General features: G+C 35.3%; 1 protein-coding gene across 7 annotated transcripts in view; it reads right to left on the bottom strand.

Moving 5' to 3' along the window:
• STXBP5 (syntaxin binding protein 5) overlaps window positions 1-22228 on the bottom strand; it is a 107468-nt gene that overhangs the window by 58138 nt on the left and 27102 nt on the right. For all 7 annotated transcript variants that reach the window (XM_057364001.1, XM_057364005.1, XM_057364003.1 and 4 more), the window contains exons 4-8: window positions 20723-20804; window positions 19845-19945; window positions 7952-8086; window positions 6741-6804; window positions 4766-4849 (exon numbers count right to left, since the gene is read on the bottom strand). In XM_057364001.1, coding sequence (XP_057219984.1) covers window positions 4766-4849; window positions 6741-6804; window positions 7952-8086; window positions 19845-19945; window positions 20723-20804 — 466 coding nt within the window. The remainder of the gene's footprint in view (window positions 1-4765; window positions 4850-6740; window positions 6805-7951; window positions 8087-19844; window positions 19946-20722; window positions 20805-22228) is intronic.

The raw sequence follows: 22228 nt of genomic DNA on the forward strand, positions 1-22228 counted from the left end.
AGCACAACATAGATGTGGTACTAAAGTTATTCAGAGTGCATCCAACTAGCACYGTGCCAGTTACTAGAAAGAAAATTAAACCTATCCTAGCCAAAACCAGGACAGGACATGGAGGATTTCATTGATATTCATACCAAAGTTATTAATTTAACCAGTTTACCCTGTTTTCAAAAGAAAWTTTTTAATCCATTTTTCTAACACCAAATTTAGACTACCACAAATGAAGTTGCTACAGCTCTGGGAAAAAAAACACTCAAAATAAACTGTTTTTTTAAACAGCATGCATCTCTGCTTACTTTTCAAGTATAACACAATCTTTGGGGAAATGTTTGTGCATACYTTCCCAGAGGAATGCATCAGAGGCATTGATAAACCCTTTCATAATTCTTTGGATTTTGCCATGATCCTTTACTCTCTTGTGACATTAATTGAGTTTGAAATATACTGTGCATGACTGGCAAAGTCCATGATTAGTTATTCTGCAAACCAGACCAGTTATTTACCACATCCTATCCAGATTTCACTGTCTTATTATTAGATAGTCCTTTAATTTCTATGACATGGGCAGCATTTTCGGTAAACCTTGAATGGATGAATGATACTGACTCCTTTTCTAAAGGTTCACCAAAATATACAAAGAAAGTATTTTAAAATTTAGGATTAACTCTCTCGTCAATAACTTAAGGAAGGAGAAAAATGCTGCAAAAGGAAAAAAACAAAAAAATGCTGCTACTGAGACTTAAATGACAAAGCATCATGAAGATTGTTTCGATGAAATGAAATACATTGACAGACTTTGGTTTCTGGCAAGTCATATACCAGGGTTGCTTCTCTTTCCCCTGTCCTTGTAATTCCACAGGCTACTTTGACATGTTTTTAATGCTCTAAAATAATCTTACACTCAGCCATGTACCAGAACACTGAGCCTAAAAATAGTAATCTAYAATGCATTATAGTTAATGCTATCAAAGCTTACTTGACATCAGAAMATCAGAACAAACAAAATATTACTTGAAGAAGGGACTTGATTAYAAAACAAGCTTCAGTTTTCAGAAGTTATAGTTGAGGGATTTGTTTTGTTTTTTTTTAGAAAAAGCTAACAGTTGAGAAATTTGTTTTATTTCTTTCATGAACATACAGGCTGGGAAATGCCTACAATATAAACTGTATTCCACATAACAAATGCACAGATTACCTGCCTTAAATCCCCAATGTCTGAACACAAAGGGCTTAAGAATGGAGCAAAAAAATTTAGTCTCACTTTTTCATTGAACCTCCCAAGACAAAAAGGATGTTTTAAGTAAAGAAATATTCTAAACAAAAATTCATTCACAGCTACAGCTCCACTATGTACAAATACTTTCCTCCAATATCTCTGAAAAAGAATGTTCCATTTGTGCATTATTCTAACTAATTGTAATTACTCAAAATATTACTGTTATAATAAAAAAATACAACTTAAGTTCAGGATTTAATTCATAATATAGAAAGATCAAGAACAAACTATAACTAAATTCTCTGAATTTTCTTTTAACTAGAATGTTGTAGGGGAAGAATATGCCAGCAATCAGCACTAACCCTGACCACAACCTAGAGCTGCGTCTCCCRGCTATGGTTAATGTCACCCAGCTGTTCCTGTCATTGGGATGAGTGTCCCAGCATTCTTGTGCTGCAGCTGTTRGTCCAGGGTGCTGGGAAGGTACAGGTGTTCAGACAGGAAGAAAGTGTGGCCAGTGTTCCAYTAACTGAGCTTTCAGACAACAAATGAGACTGCCCTATCACAACAGGGAGATTTGCTTCAAGAAAGCCTCCTAAAGGTCAGGCCATTTAAAATGAAACCAAGCAGGAAGCTACAAAACCCTATAATTGGATTCAACTTCTTCCCTCAGGAAATAACAGATACCTTTCCACAAGCCTCAGGACACACAGGGATTTTGACTCTCGTTATGATCTTCCTCTGATAACGAACAAAGGATGACATTTGGATCCCTGCACACATCCAAAGTTTTGAGTCAAAAAAGTTGCATCAAATGATGGTGATAGACTGCACAGATCTTCAAGTTACATGCTTTAAGAATAACATCAACCACAAAGTGATGAGAGATGAGGAAATCAATCCAATGGCAAAGTTTCTAGCAAACGTTTTTTATAATATCAATGTCCTGGCCACCATGCTGATGATGCCTGAGGAAGCCTAGCCACCCACTAAGTTGGCAAGCGTGACAAGACTGGATAAGCACCTCTCTTCTCACTGGTTGTCAACTCCGCACTCAGAAGAGCTCTTATCAAGAATAAGTGGAGAACCAAGGGTAGAAATCCTGAGGGTTAAAATCCTGCTCCTGCTACAGGGCAGAATGTCACATTCGTTACCCCCCTTGAGAGAAGAGGCAAAGCACATTGCGACATTAGGTGCTTCCTGTCCCCYAAGGGTAGGCTGGCACACATGTTCATGGATGGAATATAGCCCTTACAGTCAGTTCATGAAAGAAGCTCTCTGACAACACCATGAAACCAGGAAGTCAACAAAAAACTAGCTAGAAAGATTCTGCGTACAGAAATATTCGATTTTACGCAGTTTGTTAGCAGGAAACRAAATGGATGAGAACTTTCTTTGCTCTGTGTCACACTAACCAGAGACAGAGGAGATYTCCTGGGACAAAGCACTGTTTCTCTGATTCACACTGAGTCTTCTGAACTATGAAACCAATATGTTACCAGATGATCATTTTTTCCTCTTCCCTTCCTAACCAATCCCAAGTTATGAAAAGCACATTTCTTTACCAAGTGTCYGATCTGAGGTATTTCAATACCTCTTTTGCAATCAAAAGAACCAAACAGAAGACCTAGCWACATTCACTTATAAATCCTAAAGGAAATCAAAGATATAGTATCTGAACTATTCACAGCTCTTTGCAGCCTCTCAAGTCAGGATTAGTTCCAAAAATATCAAGATAGGTATTTAGTCAATTTTTAAGTAAATGGACCACAAAATCCAAAGCAAACCACAATAAATTGCAATAAAATTTTTAAAAAAAGAGTTAATGGACATATGGACAAGTCAATAGTCAATGTGCTTTTTGTGAGAGGTAGTTATAGTCAAACAAAACTCCAAGAACGGTAACAGGCATGTGGCTCACGGAAACAGCACTTAAGCTGTCTATAAAATTTTCAAAGTCCCCAACAATGTATCTCAAAGGAAGCTAAAACTAAACAGACTAGATATTTTTGAACAAATAAATAACTGGCTATTCCARATTGATTTACTTCCATAAAGACAGGCTGGCACTAATTGATAAGTTTACGGATCAAGCTAAATTGTAGAGATGCACAGGGATCTATACTGCTCAATTTATTCATAAGCAACTTCGAAAATTGGAACAACCATATTAAAATGGTAGAGGCTGCTGACAGTACCAAACCACATTCCAAGTAGAAATCAAGATTTCAGTGAAAAACTGCAGAAAGACTTAAAATTTTTACTGTCAAACTAGGTCAATGCAAAATGATTCCTAATTTGACCTGACAAGTAACACCTGAAGAATGAGTCCCTAGTTTTTAGTGGGCTGTTCAAATAAAGTATCTACTTTACACTTGCAGCATCAAGAGGCTAATTCAATGTCAAGATCAAGAGAAAAARTAAACAAGACAATTATTCCACTGGATGATAAATCCAGTGTACCCAYATCTTCATATATATTGTGCTGCTGTGTTTCTGTTTTATAAAACAAAGATAAAACAGAATGGTTAAAAAAGTTAGARAAGAACATGAAGAACAAGAGGTACAGAAACAATTTAACACTAGAAAAAGACAATATGAGTAAGTTTATGAAAAAAAATGATAGAGAATTAATTAGGTTCATGAAGTGAAAATGGAAGAGAGAAAAATTGTTCTTTGCACAACATACTTTGGGGTTYATATGGGCATTTCTGATGATCTACGGCTTAGACTACTTCAGAGACTTCCCCTACAAGCAAACTCTTGATTGGTAGAATGCACACAAGTACAAGAACTGAGTCAGAACTGCCACCAAAATATCTCAACCACCCTGCCCCACTTACCACCCCAAAAACCCTAAAGCTGGTACTGAACAATGATACAGCTATTTTGCAATCAATAAAATTTAATTGACACCAATTTTAAATTAAATACATCAACTTGCATACTATACAAAAGGATTTTTTAATCTCAGTCTTCAAAAACAGTATTCTCTCAAGAATCAAGTCTTAAAGAAACTAATGCAACTTAATGCTAYTGATTTTTTTAAACCTCCCCCAGTCTTCTTCCAAAGAATTGATCTTGATCTTGTTCTACTGAGAAAAGGCATTCAGAGAAATGTTGTAGTGAGACTATTTAGTRTTTCTTCCGCTGCCATTTCCTCTCTCCATTTTCAGGATACGTGAGAGATTCCAAATTACAGAAATTGCTAAACTATCTTGTTTTAACTTAAGCCCTTAATACAAGTGAAAGCCACATGACTCASAGAAAAGATCTAAAAGTTTCACCCACAAAAAATTCGTGAAGAAAWCCAATTCATGCCACCATTCAGTACTTCACGAACTTAAACTCAGTGAAGTTATTTGGTCTGAAGCTTATTTTCCAAGCCATAYTGCTCTCTTGGAGAACATTTCCTGCACTTACAATTTCAAAGAGGCCTACTTATTGATCCACTGGTGACAGAAACAGGAGATTAAAAAAATAATAAAAGTCACTATTAAAGTAGCGAACTATATCCTCGGAGTAAGCAATGCAGATAAAAAATGTTACCTCATCATGTGTATATCTGTAATCTGCCTTCTTTGACTTCAGGTCCCATAATACCACTGTTCCAGATTCAAAGCCAATCAGAAGCTGCATTAATAAGAAGATACATTAATTCTTGATAAGGAAAAGCAAAATGAGACCATTTGCAATGCCTGTAGTTCTTGTCCCAAAGATACACAGCATAATACTACATCTACTAACAGCAAGTAGTTATAAAAAYAAAAATTAAAGAGGTAAAGGCCTCACTGTTAGAGACTTCTACTTTGTACTTATCATTTCCCTAAAGCTGTGGCAAATACAAAGGACATTCATGCTACTCCTCTTAATGGAAAAAAAGCAAAACAAAAACAAACCCATAACATAACAGTAACAATCTACTGCCATACCTAGAGGTTTTGCCTGGACAGTCTCTTCAGAATGTTAAGATTTTCAAGGTATACAGTTGTTTCCAGTACAAAAAATAACAGATCTCTTAYCAGCTTACAAATAAAATATTTCATCTCTTTCAGTGCTATATAGTCCTAAAATATCATAAATATTAGATATGTTTGACCAAATAAAAGTGAATATTCAATTGTTCCCATTAATGTCATGTATACTATTACTTCAAATTATCTTACCTGTCATACACTATATTTTATAACTTTTCTATTTTTTAATTTAAAACATTAGAAAAATACTATGATTAAAAAGCTAAAAGCATGAACAAATTTTAAAAGGGAGTACATAGGGGTTTTTTGCAACTGCACAGGGCTTTTTTCAGCAATGTTTTTCTTATGAAAAGTAAGAAAAGTGTAAAGTCAGATTTCAAAAAACTGATTGATAGCCTGATCAATAAAACTAATTTTTAAACTTTAATTCACAATAATTAGATAAGGGGTGGAATATATAAAAGAGATTGATCCTTTGTGTTTTCTGAAATTGCAGTAGCTTCATTGCATYCATATTCTAGAGTCCATAAGCCTGGAATGTGATTCAAACCTAATTCTACACAGAAACCCATAGTTACACACTTACTGCAGTGAGCTTCACACTAACGAAAAAAAGCCTCTACTCACTAAATTCTCTGTTGCACTAGAACATCAGGTGCCTAGGATACAAGCTGATAACTAGCTAAAATTGTCAAACCACTGCTAAGACAATAGTATCATTCCCTCTCTCCAATTTAATCTACTACTGACATGAAAAACACAAAGGAGACAAAAAAATATTTCTCCTGTATATGCAGAACACTAGAAAGAAAAATGGTATGACAGGACAAACACTCCTATYTTGCAAGAGCTTCAAGAACATGTACTTTTGTAAAACCTTTTGTCAAGATAAACAGAAGATTATGCTAATACTATCTCATAAAAATGAAAAGACTAATCTAATACATAYACCATTCTCACATATTTCAGTTAAGTTTACTTTTCTGAAATATCTTGTTGTTCCGCAGGCCAGTTTCCTTTGCAGACAGAAACTAGTGATTATAATAAACTGCCTAAAATGTAAGTAGGTGTTAGATGTCAAATTCCACWAAACCCCTGTCTCATATTAGTTAATATAAGAACAAAGTATATGGCATTCTATATAAATATGCTATATAAAACAGGCATTTTAAAGTTGTGAAATAACACCCAAGAGCATGATAAAATTGAATTAATTTCCATCACACTTTCAGCACTCTAGTTATGATTGGTGTTTTTTTTGTAACATTCTAATTTTTGTTGCCGTAAGTAAAATTCTTTGCTTTTATTTCCAGAAGTTTTGCAGCTAAGCATTTTCATCTGTGTTTTCAAATGTTTCTGATTACAAGATGAATTTTTCCAGTAATCTGTCCTACAGTCATATCTGTACCTTGCTTTGTATTACTTTCAGGGCCTAAAAATCTTCATTTCATCCTCATATACTTAATCCTTCCTAAAACAGCAGTGGTATCTATACTTTAAAAAACTCCGGAAAATAATGTATTGAAGAGTCTTTCAATATATCCTACCTTTCCTTCATCCATTGGATTGTCACTAATGTGGACAACAGGTCCTGGGTGAGATTTGGATGACCTAAAAAAGAAAGATTTCCTTTAAAAAAAAGATTTCCTTTAAAAGAAATTGTCCCCTGCCCTAAAAGGCATCTCAAAATGATTGGAAGTAATACAGATTCTACAGATAAAGACTCCATGTAAGCAAGTTGTGACATTTCAAAATGGAGTTACTTTTACCTTCAAGCCCATAAATACCATGTCTRTTTGTAGACACTTAGTTTCTATCTTAAGGAAAGACTCATTTACTGCCTATCAATAAAAAGATTACCATTAGCTTTAAAAATTTTATCTTAATATCTGTTGTTATAGAACTGATATGGATGGAAAAAACATTCACTTTTTCACTTTGGGATTATCCATACATTGCCTGAGGTGACCACTGCTACAGTAACACAGAATTAACACKGACTTCAGAATTAACTTCTGACTTCAGAACTGGCAAGTTGACTTCTTGCTGTTGAAAATGATGGACTAATAAAGAGCTGTGATTGCTCCAAAACCCTTGAGCAAATGATGGACACCACGTCTTTTTGCAAGTGGACACACTGGGAACAAAACAGCAGCACAGAACAGTAGCACACAACTACAACTTTTCCCCCACAAACGACTATATTTGTACATGTAATTTTAACAGTACAAAAAGGAGATGCAGCGACAATAATGAAAAAACATATTTTTCTCTTGGAATAGACTTACATAAATTTGCATTTCAGAAAGTCATTTTCAACYCAGAATACATCAGTCCTCTTAAAAAATRCRYATCKTGAYACTTTGGTCTTTAAGCCCWAAYTGTAGAAGTGATATGTCTCTCCAAKKAGCAGCCACAACATATTTTAAGATATATTACTTCTTTTTTTTCCTATTTTATCCCCACATAGAGTGATTTTTATATCTACTTCTACATTGTCTATTTTGTCTATTTCCATGTCCATCCCAGGAATATCCCAGGATAAAATACTGCTAATAGGCAAAAACATATATTAACACTTGACATTAATGCAAATAAAAAGCATTTATAGGACTATGTACTTTGATAGTGTATTTAGTGCAGTAAGATGAATATGGAGACCACTCTGGAGAATAATGACATTCCTGCAACTGATGTTAACAACACCTGAGACACTCYTATTCCCTCCCCTCCACAGACAACACTTGGTTAAACTTACAGTTCAATGGCTTTATTCCACATGATGACATAGCCTGAGAGAGTAAATGACTCCACATTGACAATGTGAATATTTCCTCTTTCAGTACCCACATATAGCCATTTGCTTTGGAAAGGCAGATGACAAAATGTTATCCTGAAAGAGAAAGCCACCAAAAGAGAATTAAAGAAATGTCTTTTTAATATCCTACAATGCAAGGTGCATGCTRCCAAAAGGTAGAAATAAGATAATAGGCAAGCAAGAAGATATAAGACAAGTTTGAGGTAAAGTAGAAAAGCCAATACACAACCAAAGTAAGAGATTAACAGACAAGTAGAACCTTAGGCTAAACAAAAAACCAAAACAATAGAAAGCAAGGTATTCTATAACTCATAAATCATTTAAGCAAAATTTAAAAAAAATTACAGTCACCATTGAAAATTATTATATTGACTGTATTTGATCAAGGTTGCTGTCATATCAAATTTAAAACAGAATACTCCTATAGTCTATAAATCTCCCTTTGGAATCTATCTACCCTAAGGTTTAAAAAAAATAAAGGATTTCAGAAGTTGTCATATGCAGATTAAGCTAGTTTCAGGTAAGGAGACAAAGACAAAAGATAAAATTCAAGAAAAGTAAACTTATATGTAATCCAAATTAATCCTAAAGAGCAAACCTTAGAACAATCCTAAACAATTATAGAAATAATTTTTAAAGTAGTTTAAATTTCAGGCTGTTACTTAAATTCATGTAATACTTAAAATCATGTTTTAATTTTCTGCCTTAACAGTTCTTTCTTCTGCTAGAAGGGAGTACCTGCACAAAACCCAACAGCTAACCACTGTATGTACCAGCAGAGAACTCCTCTTTGACCATAGCTCCAGCACAAATATTAGTATTTGAAAACCTGATTATTTCTGCCCCCTTGAGTCCTGATCCTTGTTGACTATTTCTTCAAGATAAGAAAATAGCATCTGTATGAACCAACAGAAGGCTAACTCAAAACTGCAGTCTAGAAACTTGCTGGAAACTCTAAGGCATTTTAATCTGACAGGGTYTGACATTGAAAGAAATTGCCAAATTACTTAAGCCATCAAACCTGGGCTTTCAGAAATGCTTCAATGATAAGGTAAAACAATTATTCAATGAGAATTTGTTCTGTTGGCTCTAATCCTTAGCTTTACAATTTTTTTTGTTCTTGTTTTCTCCCAGTTGGGCTGCTTATTGCCAAATCCATGCATCACTTCACAAGCCTGTTAAGTATTTATRCAAAAAACAGCTTTAGATCCTCTGCATTAGATGATGTATACACACACCAACTTGAGCTGAAAGGAAAGGCTAACAGCAGCAAAGAAAGAACTTGCTGTAGCTGAAGAGATGTTAATKTGCACTGCAGGTTTTAAAAGTTAAGGCTTCTATAGTGATACTACCTGTATTCAGAAGTGTACCATTTTGGGTTTTTTACTTATTTTTTCCTAATTAGGAAATGCAGCTTGCTTAAGCAAATATTTAATCTATCTGCTTTCCAAATCAATTTTTTCTCCTTTATGTACTACATTTATGCCACAAGACTGCATTAACTTTTTTGCATTGATGTGTGACAGAAAAGAGATACAATATGCACGACTTAAAATGCTCTTCCAATTCACTGAAGATATAGAGGTTGTAGCAGTTTAACTAAACACACTAATCTGCAAACACCACAGGTTGAAGACTTGTGTTTCCCCAACATCCTTGAAAAAGATATTTTAATGGAAGCTAACACATACATTGTACACATTCTTCTTAGGCGGGTAGTTATTGTATATAAAGATACAGCATTACCATAAATCTTCAGCRTTCTGCAACACCATGGCTGCTTTTTGTGCCAGCACTCCACATGCCAGAACCAGCTGGCAACCAGATCAGTTGGATCCAAAATCATGGCCTAGCAGCCAGAAAAAATAATCAGAAGCAGGCTTGTAGGCTTGCCTGGATTAGTAAATTAATATTGTTAATTATAATTGTCCTACACTTTTGTTATGAAAACCAAATCTATTTCACATCGTTTAAAGCAGGCAAAAAGTTGGGACTTCAGCTTTGACTGATATAGCACAAAGGTAACATTTAAAGAAGTGCTCAATATTCTTGATCTTCTTGAATATGCAAACATATTCAATTTACTGTCTCCTTTGTGCAACTGAAATTAATTTTGTCAAGAGTTAGCAAACAATGAAGTGGTTCTATGCCAATAGTAAAAGAACAGAACAAGATGCTTCACAAAATATTTACAAACTCTCAAAGGCAGGACRTTCAAGACTTCAAAGTTGTAAAGTATAGGCACATAACAGGGTTCTTAACCTTATTCTTCAAAGTATTTTACCATTCTTCTACAATCAGTCTTGTATGACTTTTGTATAAACTAAAAAATATTCCTAGAGCTTTTATTTCACAGAACAACTAGTTAAATCCTAAAGGAATGACATGCTATCCTTCTCTAAGAACCAACATTTCTCCCTGATTGCAGTAAATGTTACTCCATTTGCAAATAAAAAATATAATTACTATTTTTTTTAATTTCTTAACAGAAAAACTGTGTATCTTCCAACTTTCAGAAACTCAACTATATTTTGAATGAATGACTCATTTCAGATAACTGCATTTATTTTATTAATTTATAAAATAGTATTTCTAACATTAAAGTTCAGTCACTGAGCTCCTCACTGATTAAGGCTTCACCTTAAACTATGCACATTTTAAACAACTTTGGAAATGTTACAGCCTCTTTAAAACTAAAAGTCAGTGAAGCTGTGACCACCTGAATGGCTAGCAGCCTTCTTTGCTCTGCTGATTGAAAGGATTCAAACTCCTTTTGGAGGATGGAAACAGAAGGTTAATCTTCTTGGTAGTGATGCAATACTTGCTTGTTTGACACTTGGCCATGAAGAGCATTTTTTTCCTCTGAAAAATGAATATTTTTCTTTCAGAAACCTACCTTTTCACCTCAAGATTAGAATATACTTCATCCTTATTATATTTTAAGATCAACAGAAGCCGAATTTGGCATATAATGCTCTATCCATTTCTACAACTCAAGCACTCTTCCCCCTCTCTCCACCCACAAATGGATATATGCATCAAAGTGGGAAATATAATCAATTGTTTGGAAGAAATCAAAAAGACTATAGATGCAAAAAAATTGTACTGGTCTTTCTTGCATACAAACCCCAACTGGCTGAAAACAATGTCACAGTCAAAAGCAGACTACCATACTTTTCTCCTGTAGCAAGCCATTCTGCCTAAAAATACTAAAATAGAAGCATCTAAGATTTAAAATAGTCCAGTTTTGTGCATCTAAAGAGACAGACTGGGATTGTCTGAGCCAGCAATCACAGAAAGCAGGCTTTTGCAGGTAGTTCTTTCATGGCACAACAGATTCCTCATGTTGTCTGCAAGGCAATTTCAGCTCCCTCAGTAAGAGTAGTACATTTTGTGAAACAGACCAAACTTTTGACATAAATCAGTATTGGGTACAGCACATCATTTCAAATATTTCACTTTCCCATATCTTCACAATGAGAAAGATCCCTTTATAGAAAAAAAACCAAAAAAACCACTTCGAGGAGATTTATTTTTTCAATGTGAACTCAACAGTAAGATTTTAGTATGAACTAACATCACCACTAAAATGAGGTACTGTTATACAACACCAAAGCAGTCAGGGTAGTTTTAAATTCTACTGTAGCTCTTATTTACTCTAAGCACAAAATCCTCCTCTTCACTGCATACATATTTGCAAAGCCACTCYTTCCTCATCCTCCCCAAAAAAAAACCACCCAAAATTTTTCTTTCTTCTAAAATGTATTTGTAAGAGTTGAGCCAATAGTTCAAGAAAACAAAATTATATATAGAAAACCAAGTGACATAACCACAGGGGAAAGCAATGATTAAATATTTACTGTTCGTACACTAATTAAAATATAATTTAGGATATTGCTTGTGGGACAGTCTTAGCAGTGACAGGAGAATCTTCAATAAGTTGTTCATAAACTTGCTGAAAGGATTCCCTTCTTAACTGCAAACCATATATMTTTTCTGATAATTTCTTTTTAAATAGTCAAGACTATTTAAAAAAAAACAAACCCTTAATTGTTGCTGTTTTGCAACATAAATGAAAACAATATAGCAAGTGAAGATACTCCTTACAGGCATTTAATTACAGAAATATTAAAGAACACAASTTATTAAATTAATACATAAGTCATCGAATTAGTTATTTAGGAGGAAATGTTAAGGAAAAATGGCAGGCTGTTGACTGTATTATTATGACAGCAGAAATCCTTCTAAATTAATCTTTACCTTTTCCGTCTACTGCATTATAAAGCATTATACATTCTTCAGAATTTTTCACTGCTTTAACAAAGCACAGTGACAAMTACTTTGAAGAATGACAAACACTGATAACAGGTTTTATTGTTAAGTCACTGAAATATTTCTAGTGCCTCAGGCTATCATTATAGGTCTGCAGTTACTGTAAGTACATTAACTGCTCAGATCATTATTGTATAGGCAAAATAAAAGCAAAAGATTAAGCTATCAAAGCTGTATTCTGCACACCTTTATCTTCCACCTTTCATGTATGAAAAAGCGCCATGTAAAATTCAGAAGCAGAGAAGATTAATTCTGATGTTAATGTAGACTCCACATCCACGGACTCTTGTCAAAGTCTTCCATGGGCTTAAAAATTCAAAAACATGTATAAAAATGACATACTGATGGAAGCAAGCAGTGGCTTTGACACTGCCTGACTGCTGCAAAAGGGTCTTAGTACCCACCTGATAACCTCAATAAACACCTACCTGTACAAAAAAGGCCTCAAAGACCAAAAGGCATATGCAGAGGAACAAATCCTCTTCAATGCATTCCAAAATTGCCCCACCATGTGGGTAAATGCAGTACATCACAGAAACTGGACCAGGTACTTCAATTCCACTAATATCCCATAATAGCACTCCAAACGGTGCATCCCCAAATATATTCACTTGAGTGGCTGCTCTTCAGGCAGCTGAGAAGCACCTGTGTTCAGTGTATGAGCCGAGGTAAACACCAGTGGTGTCAAGATGGAGTAAACATGTGTCAGAGCAAGTAGCATGGGCTAACACAAAAAGTAACCACTGGCATATTAGGCACACCAAGAGGAGGCCACATATATGWAGTGGTATTTTGTGTGAATTCCTTCAATACCAAAACATTTTCTTAGTTGCCTCAAAAGACATGTTGGAAGCCACAAACTCCAACTGAAGAAAAAAAAATGGTCACAGGAGACAGAAAATATACACTTATCACTGACTGAATATACACTTATCACTGACTGAAAAGTCTGTCATTGACCTCAGACCTTCAGTTCTGCCTAAAATTCTGCCCAAGAATGTGGCAATTGGACATCATAAGCCTCATACCACTGTGAAAGTGTGAAAAAAAATAGTTAGGAGGGCAACTGAGACAATTTAAAAACCATTTCTCAGRAATCTGAAATTTCTGAATGACAGGACTCAACATTTCTTTTTTTCCTCAATGCTAAAGGTGGCAGAAGACAACTGATGCAACTGCAGTTCCATCAACCACACTGACATATGGAACTCTGCATGCATGCATGGCCTCAAGGAAACATTTTTGAAATGAATCTGATCCTTGCAAAAGAAATATTCACATATATAGCAATAAGTCCATTTTCTTCTGCTAGTTTTTTTTGAAAAAAGATTGAACTCCTTCAAATTATAACACCTAGTGAATCACCACCGAGTCAAAATTTTAAGCTCACTAGGGAAAARGCTTTACATGACACCATCAAGGCAAGCAGACCCAGCGATCATTTCCTCTACTCTGAAGAAGGTCACTTTAAAAGTGTGAAAAAAAGAAAACAAACCCCAAACCAAACACTTAGTTATGTGTGAAAAATGAAACAAACCCCCATAAACAATGTCTATCATCACCTGCTCACACAGGCAAGAAAGCCTGTATGTCCTTCTGCTATCCACAAAGTGGCAGAATTGGTCAGTTTATAAACTCAAGGTGAAAGAAAACTCCCAATTCTGCTAAGGCACAGGCTGAGTACAAAATTACAGTATCTAACAAGGTAACATAWGTGCCAGTAGAAATTTAAAGTCTTATTATTAATAAGCAAATACAAGTGGGATTTTCCACTCTCTGTAGACAGTATTCCAAACATAATGCTAAAGTTGCTGTTTACAGCAGGATACAAAGCCAAAGATATTTTAAGCATAATTTTGTAATTCTGAATTATGCAGTTTCATGTTGAAGAAAACTATTTAAATCCCACAGCACAGAAGTTGACATATTAAAAATTAAACTGCTATCAATGCATTCAGAGATCGATATGCAGAGCACTCGCACAAAACGCTCAGTTCTATTTTTATGCCATTCTTGCTTTGTGACTTACCATAAAGACAAACTTTCTTTTGGCATTAGAAYAGGGAATGTCAGCTCAGGAAGGATGTAAGTCTTGGATAATGAAATAAATTTTTCATACTTGTATACAAGGGCTCTTTGCTTTGCATGTCAAAGGGACCTTAAACTTGTCATCCCATGCTATTTTTTTTTTATTCCTCTTTTTTTTAATTATTTTTTAATTTTTTTTTATTTTAAAATTTTTAGTCTGTCATTCTATCCTCTCAAAAAGGAACTATGAAATTCCCTGGCTGGTTAGTGATACATGTTTGACCTTTCACACCTTAAAACAGCACCAAGTTTAAYAGTTCCTGCATGGTAGGAAACTAAAGCCACATTAGGTAGGTATCTACTTACCTAACTACTGATCTCTCTCACAACATACTTTCAATATTTACTCTGAGCTGTTAATTATACTTATTTCAGAGCTAGCCTAGTGTAACATTTATATTTACTACCAAGTTAAAGCAACTTTGACATGAATCTTGCATTACTTGCTAACACAACAATCTTGTGTTTAACATACTTACAATAAGATACAAAGGAAGTCAAGAGTGATTCACTGAAGACATCTTAGAGAAGTACAAAACCTGAGATACTAAGTTCACGCTCTGAATTAAGCATACTGAAAAGAGGTAGTATTTAGAGACTTAACTCGCATGACAAGTCACATAAGCAACTTTCCCCCATGTAAGCATCATTATGCATTTTTGTCCTGGCCCCTACATACCACTTTCCCAAGTCAAGGAACAGTGGCCAAGTATGACACTGGTTTCCTATCTCCTGTCTCTTGTTTGGTAACTAAAACATAAAGCAGCTGAAAAACCCCCACAAATGCAGCAAACAAAAGGCCAGAAAACTTGAACTGGCCTGTTTTGCACTATGCTTCTAACATCTGTCAGTAATTACACTCCCTGTTCTTAAAAATCATGAACAGAAAATCATGAATTCATGTTACTTTCCTGTCATATACTAGAGCCTGCATTCTAAAATAATTTACAGACTTAAAACTCTAATTTTCAGGTATATTTACAAAATGCTGAAACACACGACACAAGCATTCATAAACATACTAGMTCTGGTGTTTGTATCTTAAATGAAAGATGTTTAAAACACCAGAAAGAGAAGTAGCCAAATTCAAWTACCAACAGGATAAACAAATATGAAATCTAGAAATTGTGTGATTAAATGTTGGGCAGTAGCTCTTCCACATGACTTAAAGAAGGGAATTAGCCAGAGCTATTGTTAAAAGGCTATGCCAGAAGACTACAGAATTCACAAATAAGTCACACTCTTACCATTTGGTTTTTTAATAATTTTTTTAACATGGTTAAAGAACAGTTTTCAGGACTGAGAAGATCCTTTCATCTGTGTAGCTAACTACTGCAGTTAGCTTTCTATGCTACAGACAACTTTATAGTTCAAATCTACACCTTACATATAAAATCTTTAGAAACAAAATCTGAATAAAATTTGTCTGTGACATGTTAAAGTCCTACTCCTGTTAAACAAGCCACCAATACTGCTTTTCTGCAATGTCAACACACTTCCAGGTAAATCTAATCAGTTACATAATTTTAAACCTTTGGCTCTACAGGGTCCTGGAGCAAATATTGATGCCACTAGAATCATTGCTTCAGTCWTATAATTAAGAGATATTTAATCTCCCTTCACAAGCTGACAAATTACTGTTAGAGAAGGCAGTTATAAGGCTTTGTTGTAGTACACAAAATACTTTAAGTAAGTCCTATTTGAGAAGTAAGTTATCATTATGAACAGACCTTAATCCCACAACATAAAATGCTTCAAAAATTTTATTAATTAGGTTTATAACAACTCCATTTTTGTGACTTGAGAACATAGAGGCTGAGAGACGCTGACCTGAGGTGTGATATGGATTATGGTGCTGCATCCCCCAGGATACTGATTTCTCTGATCTAAGAAATGCTCATTATGCCCTGGCCTTGATGAACTGACTTGGACTAAACCCTCCCCGTGAGCTTATCAGAAACACTGCCTGTTCCCAGGAAATAACAGGTGTCTAATGAACRCTGTTTTTAACTAACAGCCTTGGAAATTTATATTTCTCATCTGAATAACAACCCAAGCAAAATAATAGTTTTGTTGTTGAACATTCAAAGAAAGTTACCAACTCAAACAGGCCAGGATGGAAAATTACTACAACTRAAGCCCACTTTCTTGTTACCCTATAAACAGTGGTCYAAAGTGAGACCCTTTTGAGCTCCTAAGAGGCTAATTTACATTAAAACCCACTAACAGCCCTATAAATAGCAGTCCACAGTGAGATCCTTTTGAGCTCTCAACTCCCAGAAGATAAGGGACTAATGTGTATGTCTCAAATACAGAAAACTTGATAGCTGTGGAGCCAGCAAAGGACTGTTATTACTAACAGGCAAAAATTGCTGGTAAAACTAAGGACTATTGCTATTAACACAYCATGAGAAAGAACAAGTTTTGGCTGGAAAAGGGGGGGCACACAGAGATAGAGAAACATTTTGCCTTTAGAAAGAATACAACACAGTACAGTGCAAGTGCAGGAATGAGTGGCATGGACTGTAGGGGGGGATTAAAACCACCAATGACCTCTAAAGRCCACTGAACCATTTCCGGAAAGGCCTGAGAGAAAGGACTGTGTGTTAACTATTTTATCCAGAAAGCAAGAAACCCATCTCTGGGGTGGAGAAACCTCCCCAAGCCTGAAYAGCACACTGAGGCTTGATGAACTGGACATCTCATCAGCGAGAACAAGGCAGCTGGATCAATGCTGAAACCAGGACTGATATTCTATCAGTTAGATAAAAACAGATCAGCAGTTGTCATTCCAGCATCCTTATTTTCTCCTTTATTCTTCCTCTCTATCTTCCTTTAATTCATCCCCCTCTTTAATTCCTCTCTCCTTTTCTCCTTCACTCTTTTTTTTAATTTTTTTTAGGTCATCTCTCCCCCTTTAATGCCCCTGTTCGCTTTCACCCTAGCCCTTTATCCAAATCCCACTGCCACGTGGTTATATAGTAGCTCAGGGACTAATATGCCCATTTCCATGCCAAGCGTATAATTTAATCAATAAAACTTCGATTGTAGACCCTCTGATTTTTGCCATTCCTTTCAACCAATGAGCACTTATGAATCTGAGGTACTTCCCTCCCCTTAAGGGTGAGCTGTCACAGAGAAGACCCAATTTTATTTATGAATACATTCCTTAATAAGCTCAGCTGTTAATATACAGAACAAAACTGACCTAAGAAAAGCCCGTTTACTTCAGATTCATATAGCATATGGAAACCATTAGGTATAATGAATTATTAAGAACCAAGTATTATAATGGCCTCTATTTGGAATTATTCAACAGTGAATTTTTTGCAGTTTGAGTTCAAAGCAAAATAGTTACCTGATAATGAAATTATATATTATATATGTTGTTTTATAAAGCTGTACTTTATAAACTAGTCAAAAGAAAACAGAACATTTGAAAACAGTCAACAATCATCCAGCATGACCTAAGTGGCTATGACAATGTACAGATTTGGGAATCTTAAGTGTTCTGACTACTTTTATATGTTTTTATAACAGATACTTAAAAATTAAAACTGCTAGAAGAATAAGCCCTTGTCTCAAACGATGCTTACACCACTCACAGTAACTATGGTRCTCTCATTACTTAGCAAGACAGGATTAGTAACTAATTCAGCCTCTAAAGCAACATCAGTGACAGAGACTCCTTTCTACCCCCACTCAATTCCTCGGGACAGGTTTTGCTACTGACATCTTCACATTTACAGAAAAAAGAGAGTTTAAAACTTTCACTTTGCTTAACCCAAGATTCCCATATATCTAAAACTCTAGGGCAGCTTACAACAAATTTGCACACAATCAGAATCACATCCCCAGATACCTGTTTTAAAACATTAGTTAGAAGCCCATATTTAAGTATAGTTTCAGGATACAAACCCTAATTTTACACTCACACTTCAGTGGACACTACAAGTAAAAGAAAAGTAACTTAAAAAAAAAGAGAGAGAGGTAGAAAATTCAGTTTGGATACAGTAATGTGTCTTCTGCACTTGGACAATCCTCATTAAACTAGTGGTTATAAACTGTATTTCTCCTCATTTGACTTTCATGCTGCATAGAGGAACACAGCCACTCCTTTGGGATAATGAATTTGCCTCACTTAACAAAGCTTTCTGTTTTCTGCATAACAGTTCAGAATCACAGAATTGTTCGGGCCTGAAGGGGCCTTTAAATATCATCTAGTCCAACCTACCTGTTGTGGGCAGGGACATCTTTCAGCAGATAGTTGATCAAGCCCTATCAAAACTGTTTTTGAACACTTCCAAGGATGAGCTATCCACTGCTTTTCTGGGCAAGGAGTAACAGTGTCTCACCACCCTCACAGTGAAGAACTTCTGTCAATATCCAATTTAAATCTACCCTCTTCCAGTTTTAAAGTCATTACCCTTTGTCCTGACCCTACAGGCCTTGCTCATATTTTATACACCATGATCATACAAATAATTTCAAAAGAGACTTAGAGTCACTTAGTCCTCTATACAAAAAAACCCAGTAATCTGTATTTTGTTTGCTCATAACCTGCTCTTTAAAACAAGATTACCATTTAACCCACTCAACAGTTTGTTTAGCACTTTGCATGACAATACATTAGAAGGCATTACATAAATATTTAAACTCACCTCTTTCTATGCTACCCACTACTTAAAGCTTATTATCTCCTGCCCTATTCAGAAGAGATAGAAGTCCCAGATTACCCTGTTCTTGATAGTATCCTCTGCACTCCCCAAGCAGTCCATCCCCAAAGCATACTGTTCAAAGGCAAACACAGCACTCCAGCTCAGATTTTACATACACTGGTGAAGAAGGGATACTTCCTAAATGGGAAGGACTACAATGCTATTTAAAAAGGGACATGTTTTTCAGAAATTAAGTCAACTGACTGTTAGAAATTTAATTTAAAATTTCTCYCCAGCTTCCTTACAATGCTATTACTTGAGTATAAAAATTTTTAGTCAAAATGCAAGTTGTTTACAGCTATTCTGATACACACAGTAGCTCTAACATGACATTAAGGGAGAAAAAGTTCCAGGTAAAATATAGAACTARTTTTCCTGTTGTCATATTGGTGCACAAACTTCCTCTTTTTCCAAAATTCTTCTGAAGACATACAAAGTATTCTATCCCTCCACATTTTAAAGATATGAAAATTGATGTTCAGCAATGCAATATATAAAGTGATAGAAAAGGCACCTCAGTTGAGGTCTAGTGTATCTATTCCCAAGTGCTTTTGGCCCTAACAGACTGAAATTCAAACCCACTGTAAACCCAGTTTCAATTATGTAGCAAGTTATGACTTGGACTGCATTAATAAAATCTGATTTCACAATAGCATGCAGTGTGATGCCAAGGGGCACTGCAATAAGAACCCTACCGTTCCCGGTTAAATTTGAGTGAATGAAGTATAGCAGGTCTTTTCTGGCGCAAGTTCCACAGGTGTAAGGTGTCATCAGCCAAGGCACTCACAAGAGCTCCCTGCGAGAAAGAAAATGTTTTAGTCACCTTGTGTTCATAACCCTAGTAAAAGTGTATCATCACAGTGGAAATATATTACATATTTATCTTCAGGATGAAAAAAAAAGTATAAGCATATGCATCAACACCATAGCACAACTAAATCCTAAGTAGTAGGAATGAGACARCTGATAGGATCACATGCTGTTCAGCTCACTCATACTTGGTTCAGTGCTAYACTGAGAGGTGATGGGGAAGGAGCTTTTTCCAGTGTATGCTCATCAGTTTCCTCATGCCCATCCCTGTAGAGAAATCAGGCAATGAACTCAACTGCTAATACCTATGTGCTAACAAAGCAAGTGAAGTCCTTCTAAAAACCTGTCCCCATCTAGCTCAGCTGTCAGATGCTCAGCTGCTACATCCCTAGAAACTGACATCTGAAAGTGAGGCAAAATTATTCAGCTCATGCCTAAGACAGAAATTATTAAAAAAAMATTAAGTACATCCTGAAAATGGTAGTACTATTGAAAAAGTATTTCACCACTTTGAGAAATAACTTGCAATGTTCAGTTCTTGCTTATTCCAAAAGAGTACTCTAGAGTACTCTAGAGACAAAGATATTTTCAGCAGTCAAGCATTTTCCAAAACTAAAAAAGTTAATTTATTTATAATTGCTATTACGGCTTGCTATTCGTGCTACATCATTTATATTAGCTAATTTTAATGCTTGCTTAATGAGAAATTAAAGAAAATATGCTCCATATCTTCTCTGAACTACACACAGATCATTTTACTAACCTCATTAATCAGGAACTGAAGTTGGATTACTGCAGCTCCACTGTCATGTTGACAGTAGCATTCCACTCCTGGCCGACCAAAGCTGGAATTGGTACCATTAAGGAATAATTGTTGCATGTAACAAACAAAATACACACCATAACCAAAATGTTCACTTTCACTAATACCACATCCACACAGCTAACATCCTGCTACCAGCTAGTGCACCCAGCATATCTAACCACACAGAGCTGAGTGATTACCCAAACAGTAATTTACAAATGMCATAAAGTAACACAAAGAAATTAAAATATCTACCTTGAAAAGAAAAAAATTATGAAATTGCTTAACTTACAGTGATTTAAGGGATTCTTCATCACAGAGAACTTAAAGAATGATGGAGCAGTTATTTTAACAATGTTAAATATCAGGACTGGAATAGAAGGAAGTGAAATAAATAAATATCATAAACAAATTATTACATTTTTCAAATGTCAAAGGATCTTTCTCTCTATTTCAAACATCACTTAAGGATGAAAAGAGCAGAATAATACAAGGCACATTAAAAAATAATCTGCTGTGACAGAGATGGGAAAATCAGCAGTATGGAGGAGTCAATGGGATATTATGTATAATGTAAATTTCCAGGATCCAGCATCCAGGCTTCCTGGATTCACACCAGCTAAGATACAGCAAAAGCATGCTCATTTTAACTCAGAGATAAACCAGTCCTGTCCTTCCATAATGCATATTGATAAAAGCAGCAGCAAAACAGATTCATTCAGTTCTCCATGCTTAACTCACTTATTAGTTGTAAACAKTCTGTATTTTAATTGTGGTTATGCACTCACTTCTGATGCAAAATTAAGTTCTCCAGTGTCTGGGAGATCAAACAGAAATAACAGAGGAATTAAGCAAACTGGTCAGTATTTCATCATCATTATATGTCCAGGGTTTATGGAGTATAATTTGTCAAGGCTGAACACTTGTTTTAAACAAACACCTTAGCTTTTGGAAGAAAGGAAATCATTCCAAAGCTGTATGCAAAACAGGGAAGATATGTATGATTTTTTTCTCTTAGTATATGATAGGAATTAATAAAACAGTACAATTCTCACTCATTCTGCAAACTTTGCATTTACAGAGAAATTGCTGAACAAAACCGAAGTGGGTAATATGTGCATTCTTAMAAAATATGTGCATTCATGATTACAGACAGCTAAAAAGGCTGAAAAGACCATTTGATTTGCTGCATGCAAATCAAAATTCAAACACATCTCCTGCTCAGCCTCTAAGCTGGTGAAATAAAATGTAAGTAGAACAACAGCAGGGAGGAATCTGCTTCAACACACTGCAATATTTTAACTTTTAAACTTGAATCACATTCTTCTAGACTAATGAAACTGCGTAACATACAACTAAGTGATGAGATCTATACTAAACAGATGTTGAATAATCCAGCAAACTTAATACCAGCTTTCTTCCCCAAACAGAATTAGTAACTTAATTTTGTTTTGCCATGGAAGG

The sequence above is a fragment of the Malurus melanocephalus genome, unplaced genomic scaffold (genome assembly GCF_030028575.1).
Source record: "Malurus melanocephalus ecotype Western Australia unplaced genomic scaffold, MMel_1.1 scaffold_33, whole genome shotgun sequence".
In the NCBI taxonomy this organism is placed as follows: domain Eukaryota; kingdom Metazoa; phylum Chordata; class Aves; order Passeriformes; family Maluridae; genus Malurus; species Malurus melanocephalus.